This window comes from Typha angustifolia, chromosome 15 (genome assembly GCF_048772165.1).
Source record: "Typha angustifolia cultivar Huaian chromosome 15, ASM4877216v1, whole genome shotgun sequence".
Lineage (NCBI taxonomy): Eukaryota > Viridiplantae > Streptophyta > Magnoliopsida > Poales > Typhaceae > Typha > Typha angustifolia.
Window position 1 is genome coordinate 7,421,246 of NC_133253.1, and position 11,058 is coordinate 7,432,303.

The 11,058-nt window shown below is 39.5% G+C and overlaps 2 protein-coding genes across 2 annotated transcripts; one reads left to right on the forward strand and one right to left on the reverse strand.

The window, feature by feature from the left end:
* Window positions 1-1,079: 1,079 nt before the first annotated feature.
* LOC140779314 (large ribosomal subunit protein uL16) lies at window positions 1,080-3,475 on the reverse strand. Its single transcript, XM_073124334.1, has 4 exons — window positions 3,380-3,475; window positions 2,376-2,877; window positions 2,095-2,176; window positions 1,080-1,461 (listed from the first exon to the last, which is right to left on the reverse strand). The coding sequence occupies exons 1-4, from the start codon at window positions 3,387-3,389 to the stop codon at window positions 1,387-1,389; spliced, it is 669 nt and encodes a 222-aa protein (XP_072980435.1). The 5' UTR covers window positions 3,390-3,475; the 3' UTR covers window positions 1,080-1,386.
* A 545-nt stretch (window positions 3,476-4,020) lies between these two features.
* Window positions 4,021-4,347, forward strand: LOC140779276 (pathogenesis-related genes transcriptional activator PTI6-like). The gene has a single exon (XM_073124288.1). The coding sequence runs from the start codon at window positions 4,021-4,023 to the stop codon at window positions 4,345-4,347; it is 327 nt and encodes a 108-aa protein (XP_072980389.1).
* Window positions 4,348-11,058: the final 6,711 nt, after the last annotated feature.

Consider the following 11,058-nt stretch of genomic DNA (forward strand, 5'->3'; position numbering starts at 1 on the left):
ATATTTGTCACATCTTTTATTATTTAAAATCTATTCAGTATTATTTTAGATGCTTGAAAAGTTTATTTAATTTTATATAACTTTGTCTTTAATAATGATATTTAAATTCAATCTGTAATTTACTTCAATATATTAAAGAAATATTGGTTGTAATTTAGTCTATGCTATGGTAAATTAACATAAATAAAACTATAGGTTAAAAACCATCAGATAAAATATAATTTTCCTTTCTTCCTTTATAAGTGTCGATACCATGTCCAATCATGTTTAATGACCGGAATATAAGATTATCACAATCCCAAATGACCGAATATTGATACTAATTAAGCCCCCCGTTTACTTCTACCAGTTTCCTATGTCCAGTAAATTATCAAGTCAGATATAGTAATAATATACTGCACCCTTTCACAGTAATCATATAAATCACATAATCGTTTTTATCAAGTCACTAATTAGTAATATATCATATAAAGTAACATATTAAGGGTACAATTTTATAGTCGAGGGAGTAAAGTTGTACTGAATTAAAGCACCAAGAGGGTATAATTAAGCCTATTTAAATTAATAAAAGAGTAGTGATATAGTGATATCTTTACTAATAGTAATATAGTAATTAATAAAGAATATATTTAATTCCATATCATTAAATAATATAAGAAAGTTATGTTGCATTGTAAAATGGGCCTCTATCTCATGCCTGCTGAATGTACTCACGTCAGCCTGTTTAAAATACATGTTGTATTTCATCTCCAACACTGGAGAGATGTAATGTTTATCAAACAGGGCTTATAGTACACCCAAGTGAATTGTAAAAGAAATGATGCCCGTCTAAAAGTTTCAATCACTCCCTCAGAGAGTATTTGCACCCCAAAAAAATACAATATTAGACTCTCATAAGCACTTTCTATGTAAATTATATAGTCTAGTTGTGTTCCTGCTGCTATCGACTTATAAATAGACCCATTTGTGCTTAATGCTACATATTTGCAACAAAAGAGAAGATGTGAACTAGCCATCAGTTAGCGATGTTCGCACTGCAAAGCACATAATCAGAGCAAAGAAGTAAAAGCTCAAGCCCAGCAGCAAAAGTAGACCATTCATAAACTCACTAATACTACCTTCAGGCATAGAGTGCTCCACTGACCAAAATTTATATGGGAAGACTGAACAGAGTTCTCGAGATCCACATCAATCCAACAGGAGTTAGGGCACACAATGCGACAGAAACACAAATGTGCTAAAGCAACATCCAACAGAGAGTAAAACTAGCAGCAGACTCCTACTTATGAGAGAAGTTGCTGAGGGAACACAATACAGAATGAGACTTAACGATGTCTTAGCAACTAAAATAAGTCTGAGCAAAAGTACAGATTCGTCGACCAGAATCTAAGAAGCTTCTGATGCTTGCAAGAAGGCCCTTCCAGGTTGGCGCCTAGCAAGTGGCCCGTGGCATCCAAGTAACTGCACAATTAAATGCCAATAAAATCTACATCATGCGTTGCAAATAAACTTGTATGACAAAGAACGATACTCCAGAAACACATTAAGTTTGTTCACAATGCACTTCACATGCAGATGAAACATTTTCAGCAATCACAGAGGTAAAGCAAAGGTTCGATTAAAATCCTAGGGAGCAGAAAGGGCTATAGCAGAATCCCATGTACACTTAAGCCCTCATGAAGTGCTGGGAAAGAGGACTCGTTCCCACATCACTTGTTATACCACCAGAGGAATCTAACAGTAAGAGTTTAGAACCCAAAATTCCGAGGTTTCGTTATAACAATTCTTGTTGATAGAACAATTCTTAATGTAACAGAAAAGGATAATCAGTTTGAAAAAGAAGCAATGTCAAGCAATTAAGCACTTCTATCAACTCAGGAAATTCTACATACTTCAAGCAAAAAAACATTGCCTATGGTGTTCAAGGGGTGCCTGCTGCAGACGAATGAGGTGGAACAGGTTATCTGATATTAGGATGTCGAAACATGCTAATATTAAAGAATAAGATAGCATTCCCATGCTAATTTTATAACAAACCAAATAAACTGGCATAACTAGCATATAGATGCAGAACTAGAAAAGCAATCTAGATACCTTAGCATTGACACCATCAGGAACAATTCTGTTTTCGCTCTTCCACTTCAAATAGTCAGTGCGGCTAAATTTGGTAAATCCCCTGAAATATAACATTTCGATATGAACTTCCATGTCATTGAAACAAAGAAGAATTCTGACAAAAAATTGCATATATAGAATATCTGAGACTGCCCAGTAGAAGGAACATGTCAAATACCATCATATTCATAGGGTCAAACACTAAAAATAGAATTAAAAGAACAACCTCAAATAGGAATCGAAAAAGATCTGATATTTACCACTTCCGGCTGACGATGATCTTTTGACGGCCAGGGAACTTGAACTTGGCACGACGGAGAGCTTCTTGGGCATGGTTGCTATTGTTGTCCTTGCAGCGCACAGAAAGGAGGACCTGACCAATGCTGACTCTAGCACAGGTTCCTTGAGGCTTCCCAAAAGCACCCCTCATTCCAGTCTGGAGCCTATCAGCTCCAGCGCATGAAAGCATCTTGTTGATACGCAGTACATGGAAGGGATGCACCCTCACCCTTAGATGAAAAGCATCCTTCCCAGCAAATTTGGTCATGTACTTGTTACAAGCAATTCGGGCAGCCTCAAGAGCCTCACTCGAAACATTCTCCTTTTCCCAACTCACCAGATGAACACAAAAGGGAAACTCATCAACTCCCTTCTTCTTCATGCCGACATCATAGATCCTAATCTTTGGATCAGGAACACCACGACAATACCTTGATTTCGGGTAAGGCTTGTTCTTAATCTGACGATAGCATCTTGCAGGCCCTGCATGTGATACATCGTAACATCTACTTTTGTTACATATACATATTTCTGAATCATGGGCATACGATTGCCAAGGTCGAGCAACTAGATCTAACAGAATTTTTCTAGACGGCAATCTAGCTAAATTCTTCCAATACAATTATCGAGCTTAACGAATACAAAATAACCCACCAATCCAACAAGCAAATAAGAATATGAAATTTGTATGTTCTCCATGCTATCTAAGATTCCGTTCATATGATCACTTTCATAACATCAATTTCATAGCATCAAGCACGGTCAAATTAAGATCCAAAGATGTTCAAATCCAAGTAAGCGAAATCCGCAAAGCAACCCACTTTCTCTAATCGTTTGCACAAAACCCACATATATGAATCGGTTAACAACAAATCGCTTAAGAAATAAATCTAAATCGATTCCATCATCAAGGATTAGAGCAACAATCGAGTACAGCCAAAAGTACTTTTAATTGAGTGTAGAGAGTAGAGATCGAGATGCTTACTTCTCCCCATGGCGAAATCCTATTGAGGAACGACGGAGGCGAAGGCGAAGGCGTAGGAAAATAGTAAACCCTAAAAGGGCGAGACGCCAAGAAGAGCATTATATAGAGAGATATCCTAGCCACGAAAACCCTAGGAGTAGCTTAAATGGGCCGCGATTTGGGCCTTAGTGGTCAGTTCTTTTTAATTTGGGCTGGGGTAGTGAATGAAATATTGTCATAAGTTACTTGGGCTGGATCGGATTCGGGCCGGGCTGAAATATTTCAACCCTATCGCCCATTAGCCCGTGACGTATCAGCCGAGGGTGAGGCATAATAGGCCAGGCCAAGCATCAATAAGCTCTTCCAAATATGGGCCAACTAATGGGCGATTTGCATGACAAAAGTACAAACCTTTAGTTATAATATTGGCGGTTTTATGCTCTTTAATTTTCGAATAGTAAATTTAAGTTCTTCTACTACCTCATCAGAAGTTAAATGTATTTTTACAAATCACGCCCTATATTTTATCTATTTTATGATTCACATCTCATTTTTGAGGATTTTATAACTCGATCCATCATTTTCTCCTATAATTCTTATTCAACACTCTCTGAATTCTTTTGACGATACCTCGAATCAAGTGTTAAGAGTTATCGATCTCGATGAGGAAGACGGTCTCCGGCATTATAAATCATTGTAGATCCAAGAAGGCTCTCGGTTTTCGGCGAAAGCTCGTCCGGATCTACTTCACCAACGCCGATGCCACCAACTCCTCTTCCAACAATAAGGAATCCGGTGGACTCATCCGCCATCAACGGGTGAAGCGTCATGTGCACGAGGTAGGGATTGAGTTCTCCATGGCCGCTCGCAGGCCTACGGGGACGCCACCCTTATGTGGTGTCTGGAGGCAATTTCGAGGTGTGAGGCTGCACCCTTGGGGTAGATGGGCGGCGAAGATCCAAGATCTGGCTCGCAGAAAGCGGCTCTAGCTCGGGACTTTTGACATCGCCAAGGAAGCCACCGCTGTCTATGACGAAGCGGCAGTCCGGCTCGAAGGAGCTAACGCCATCACCAACTTCTCGAAGCCGACGCTAACCATGATAATAGAGGCAACGAAGTCCGTGATCTCCGACTCTTCCAAAAGAAGTGACCCCACTTCTTACCCCTTCTCCTCGCCGACTTTCGTCCTCCACCATGGCGATTACAAAACGCCGTTTGATCTCCTTGGCCACGGCTGTCGCAAGGTGGACACCTTCAGCTTTGACATGGACTTCTTGCCGTTAAATCTAACGAACTTCCACTACTCGCCGTTATGCTTGGATGAGGAGCTCGGTGACATCGACGCTGACGACTTCATCGTCGAAGACGTTACAGTTTAGAAGGAGGAAAATGACAATACTACCCTCGCCCTTTTGTCCCCCCTTCACCGGTCCGCGCTCCTTTTCCTCATGTCGAGTTTCTTTGGGATGGTGAGAGTTTTTTACTAGTAATTATATTGTATATTTAATATCTTATAATGCTTAATTAATCGATGCAAAGCTTTTATTGTGTGTGGAGGATTCGCGTGACTGTGTAGTAGGGGTAGGGGGAGAAAGCATTCCTTAAATTCCACGGTTGGGCATGGAAAGTCGTGCATACATTTATATCTTTGCATTGCTTTGTTATATATTTTGAGGTGCAATTATATATTTTATGATAATGGGGTTTTATTTATTTGGATGTCGAGGGCCTATGGTGATGTGTCACGGCATTGTCTGTTGGATTAAGTAGCAGTCTTTACGTGTTTTTCTAGTCTGAAGCTAAAATGACTGAGTTACCCTTCATCTGGCTGCCACCAGGCACCATCCACCACCTTGGGCTTGGTGGGGCCCAGTTATGGATTAATCTAGATTAATCTATGACCAATGTTTTTTGACTAGCAAAATATTTATATAGCTAATAGAGATCACGGGATACAAATTATGGCGCAACATTGGTGACAATTATTTATCCTTTAATGCAGCTCCTAACCAATAAGTTGAACCTAGCTTGATGTCTTAGTACTAGGACACTATTCTTGCTTGAAGAATTGGTACTATATCACTACTTTTAATATCTCCAAACAAAAATGAATATGGATCTTGATGTTGTGATTCTGGGACAAGATCCGTGCACCACATTGAGACAAATTAACCAGCCAAAAATAGACCCACTCCAAATTATGGACCTAAAAATAATAGATCGGGACCTTTATAGAATTAGCTGCTTGTGTTATTTTGTTATCCATCATGGTCCCAAGAAAATCATTCGAGAACATCGCTAACATTACCGGCAATCCCCCCTCCCCCCCAGTATATGTATTACTTTGCACCTACCTTCCTATTAAGTTGTGCATCGTGCGATGGGCAATGGGGGACGACATGATGCGGGACGATGACAGGTACCGACGTAAGTCCATACCTTGATGGGCTAGCCCGGTTTAGGCCACATGGGTGCATGTCTATGAGTAGGGCCTATAGTGAGGTTTCCCTTGTACCCACGAAAACAGAGTAGCTAGAGTGGTACTCACCGTATCCTTTTGCAGAACAACCATATATTGGCTTTGTTACTATTGAATAATTGCTAATAAAAATATTAAACAATATATTTCATGATCTTTCCCATACTTTACTGCCCAGTCCACCCTACTTTATTGTAAAAATATTTGATAAGGAGGAGATAATGATATTTGGATAATCGTGTGGAGATGAATTAATTGCTAATTTTTGGTTTTGAGTGCTATTTTCAAGTTGAGTGCCCTTCCCATATTTTGCTAGCTTAACTCACTCATCTGGGTGATGGATGGGAGGCAATTGGTTCCATTAGGTTCGCATTGTATCAGATCAAAACGAGATCCCCAAACCTAGCTATAGTCTATAGACCAAACAAAGAAAGCAAAAAATCGAACAACAAATTCAACTTGATAATCGACGCTGTATCAAAGCACATCCTCAAACACCTATGGGCTATGGTAGTGGAAGGGAGAAAGGTGGCAGCAGAGAGACGAAGAGAAAAAAAAAGGAAAGAGAAGAAGAAAGAGAGAGATCATCGATCACTCCTTATGTCCCAATTAAGGCTGAGGATAAGTGAGATATCCATGAGACATGGGCAAAATCCATGCTTTCTAAGCTCACGAAGGACAGGAGAGAGCTAGAACCATGACATGGAAGCTAACACCTTGTCGAATCTCGCTAATGTCATGCTCACCGTCAAGAGTTTAGGCATCGACGACTGAGCTAATCTTTATATCATGGATCCCCCCACCGATAGAGGCATTGCTCGGGGGCACTAGACCCGCCACGAGCTGACAAAGATGGCGCGAAAGATGGCAGAGTTCTCACTAGATCCCATGCTCTCCAAGATGATTGTAGCAGTCGCTTCAGAGAAATATAGAGTGCTCCAAAGAGATCATAACCATTGCCTCTTTGGGGTCGTTACACAGTGTTGTCATCTATTGATCAACCCAAGGGCAAAAAGATTCATACCGTTTCTGCAAAGAGACTGGAATGGCCGACTCCATGAGATGGCTCCTCACTACTTTACAGACCAATAGAGCCATTTCTGTAACCTAGTTTTATTATTCTTTGTCTCGATAAGTATGTGATTATTTTTGTTTCTTTTTGGGTTAATTATGTTGACACGCCCTGAACTATACTTGGTTTTGGACCGTCTAAACTTTTTTAGGTTATAATGTCCCCCATAAACTTTAGGACAAAGTGAAATAAGTAACGACAGCTACGAAATATACGTAATGACCAACTATACCTATAACAAGTCAACGAGGTCATGAGTTTCATCAACAAAAAATATTAATTTGTGAAAGTATCTAAATATCCTCATTAATTCTCCTCGTCACCCCCTCATGTCCAGCATCGTCATGCCCAGCACCATTGTGGGGAGCCCACAGAGTACTCTTTCCTACAAATTTGGGGATTATGATGCAGGAGTAGAAAAGGAAGAAGAAAGGGAGAAACCAATCTAGAATAAGAAAAGGAAGAGGAGGAGGAGAAGGGTGGTGGAAGAGGATAAATGCGAAATTTTGGGAGTGTGTTTTTACCTGTGAAAGTGCGAAATAAATTTATGGATCTAACCCACTATTCCTCTTGTTTTGAATCTATCTTGGTAGATGGAATTTATTAGTTTAAACTAATTCATTTGTATTAAATAAGAGAGTTGGAACTATCGTTTGAACTTAAGATGTTGAGTGACCTCATACCGTAGTGAGCTCCATTCCCAGAAGAGATATGACTGTTCTCTGATTACATTGCCTCGTCTCTCATTGTTTATTGATGTCTAGGCCAAAGCAACATTAATTTTGCTCCTTATTAGGAGTAGAGGAGGATGAAGAAAGGGAGAAGCCAATCTGGAAGAAGAGGAGGAGAATGGGGTGGAAGAGGATAAATACAACATTTTAGGAATTAGGTATTGGCTAGGAGATCTGAAGTTTGGACTATGAGTAGGGGAGGTAGGAGAGTTGGGGTGATGAATGAATATTGAGCTCTTTATATATGAAACAGGTGAGGTAGGGGAGCTCTTTATATATGTGTGATCGACGTAGCAGTCGCAACCCACCCGACACCGCCGACGTTGCCATGATGCAATCGCAACCCCTGCCGACTATCGCCTCCCCGCCTCCTCATTGCCTAACGCCACAATTATGGTAGCATCGGTTTGCGATGGTGAAGGAGAGAATTGGTGATGGTGAAGGGAAGGAAGATCATCGAGCGTCTTTTTTATATTAACATTATAAGAAAATCAAAATTATATTAATATATATCTTTTTACCTTAATTTAATTAAAGAGTCATATAAAGGTTACAAAGGCATTTAGGTTATTTTGGATTAATTTTGTCAAAAATGACTGCCACTTAAGCTGATTCCCTCAATTTTTCTGACGGCACAATAACGGAAGCGTGACATTGAAATTTCTCAGAAGTTTATGGGAGACATTGTAACCTAAAAAAGTTTAGAGGGTCTCCGTGAAAACCGAGTATAGTTCAGGGGGTGTCGACATAATTAACCCATTTCTTTTTTATATTAAGCTTAAGTTTTTTTTTTTTTTAAATAAGAAGCTGCTTACAGTTGAGTGTGACTCCTTGTAAGAGACCAGAGCTTCTAGATGGAGGATGGTGGCGAGATCTAGGGGTCCGGACAAAACAACGGGCCTCATCTTTGCCACACTTAGCCACCTAGTCTGCCGCATGATTTCCTCCTCAAAAAATATGACAAATGAAAATTTGACCAAAAGAGCTAAGCAACATGCAATACTCAACAACTAACCCTCTTAACCTCCAAGGGCACCCAACCTTTTTATCCAATATGTTGACCAACCCTAGGGAGTCTGATTCAACTACTAGGTTGTTGTAACCTTTAGCCACTCGTAGCCCGTAGACCTAGTTTGAGGGCTCACACCTCAGTATGCAAAGTCGACTCCGCCGGGCAAGACTCCCATGCTATAGCTAAGAGCAAACCACTCGTTGCTCTAAGGAGTGCTCCAGCTCCCCTATGGTAGTCGTTCTAGGCGAGGCTCTGTTGACGTGAACTTTGATCCAATCTAGGTCTAGAGGTTTTCATTTTCCCCCTCTCTACCTAGCTCAAGCTCAAACATGATGAGATTACTAGGATCATAAAATGATTTATATTATTTGATGATAAATGCATAATGTAGTTGTCGGATCATAAAATAAGTTAGCGTGTCATAAATAATAATGTTAAATTAAAGTAATAAATATAAATATGACTCATTTAAAAATAATTCGAACTAAATTATATTAAACTTAACCCGTTCAAGCCTTCTGTTTGTTGTATTTTGACTTAAAAGTGTTCGACAAGAAATTTTGAGGTGTTAAAATTTTACTCGTCAAATCCACTCAACCCAATGATCGACCCATTGGATCGGATCTGATCATGTCTGAACCGGAGCTTCTCGTTGAACCGGTAATCCTCTCTTTCTTTCACTAAAACTTCGGGAGAGAATTTTCTGTCGGCAGACTCGAAAGAAAAGAAAAGAAAAGAAATCTATTTTACTGTCTTTAGCTTGCATTTAGTTCCCGTAATAAGCCTAATCTTTTTAGATAAATTCTCCCATTTTTAGTCGATCTTGTATTAGATATTTAGAATTAAGGTTTTCTTTGGTTCCGTACTTCTTAATTTTAGATCCCTTTGCTCCATGCTATATAAAAGGAAGAAAGGGAACTAATCGTTGATTCCTTTTCGAATTTTCTATTTAGGGTTCGATTGGCACTGTGTCTGAGAGGTAAAAGAGGTATCCACTATGTCGGGCGAGAACCCATCTGAGACGAAGGATGAGGTGCAAGAGGTGAGATTTCTCTAGCCCATACAGTTGATTTATTTTGTCTCATGGATTGCAATATGCTTTAGTATGTATACCCAAATCGTTGAATTAAAATAATTTCAGCATTCTTAAGTTGTAAAATTGAAACAGTACTCTTTTGTTTGTTTTATATAAGAATGCTTATGAATTCTTTTGTTTGTCGTGATTATTGTTTAGCTTGCACCCTTTGATCGTACAAAGAAGAAGAAAAAGAAGAAAGTGGTGATTCAAGATCCTGCAGATGAGGTGGAAAATCTAGCTGAGAAGGCCGAAAATCTAAAAGGTATACCTCTTGTGGAATTAGTGATGTATGGTGGTAGGAACATTTCGTCAAGATAAGTGTAGTAAGAACAAAAGGAGAGAAGTGACCACTTTCAGAGGATCATCTATGCCAAAAGGCATGCGCATGCTTATGTAGAGGAGATTAGAACTCATTGTGTAAAGGAAATATTGCAGCTAATTGAGGAAGAATAAGAAGGAGATGTTCTGTTACTCTAATTATTAAGATTTCCTATTTCTTGTCCCTGTAGTCTACTAATCTTAGGTGCAGTGAAGATGATTTAGGTTTGCAAAAATTGACACGCTTTTACTCGTACAGTTTCTGAGTCAAATGAACCAAGTTTTTCTGGCATGAAAAAGAAGAAAAAGAAGCTGGTCAGTTTGTATTCTCTGTATCTGATGTTACATGCTTATGTTTTTGATTTGTGGAAGGATGCCAGCTTTGTGGTGATGCTATCTCTTATCGTCTCAGGTGGAAACTGACTTCCGCAATGATGACAATGGGGACACTGGAGAAGACCTCAATGGTAAGTATCCATGGTTTCAAGTGCACGATGCTGTTGTTTTGCAAAGGTCGTTGCGCTATTGGGGAAATGTAGGCAAGTTTAGCAATCCTCTGTTATATCTCAAAGGATTACAAGAATTATGTTTGTTTCTTATCCAGATGACCAAATAGAAGAGGATGAGGAAGGAGAGGGCATTATGCTAGGAGGTGCTCAATATCCTTGGGAAGGAAGTGGCCGTGATTATATGTATGAAGAGGTATGCTATTCTTCTTATACCAGGAGTTCTTCAGTAGCACCTTTTGGTTTTTTTCCCTCTTAACGTAATTATTATCCTGAGAACACCCCCTCCTCTCGTTGGCCTTTAAAACACCTTTGCATTAGCCTTTTGTTTTCTAGATGTTTTTAGCTTAACGCTGCATTTAATAAATTACATAATAATGATGGTTTGACAACTACCTCATCAAGAGATGGGTCTATTCAGCTGATCCAAAATTTGAGCTGATCATAGATCCAGCATATTATCACTTATCAGAGTGGGGCTACAAGATTATCATTTGGGTGCTA

Excerpts from the sequence above, each read along its gene's own strand:
- LOC140779276 (XM_073124288.1), top strand. The coding sequence starts at position 4,021 with ATGAGGAAGACGGTCTCCGGCATTATAAATCATTGTAGATCCAAGAAG.
- LOC140779314 (XM_073124334.1), bottom strand. Across the intron at positions 2,177-2,375 it reads ATCATCGTCAGCCGGAAGTG|GGGATTTACCAAATTTAGCC; the intron begins GTAAATATCAGA and ends GTTATATTTCAG. Across the intron at positions 1,462-2,094 it reads CTGATGGTGTCAATGCTAAG|TTACTTGGATGCCACGGGCC; the intron begins GTATCTAGATTG and ends TTAATTGTGCAG.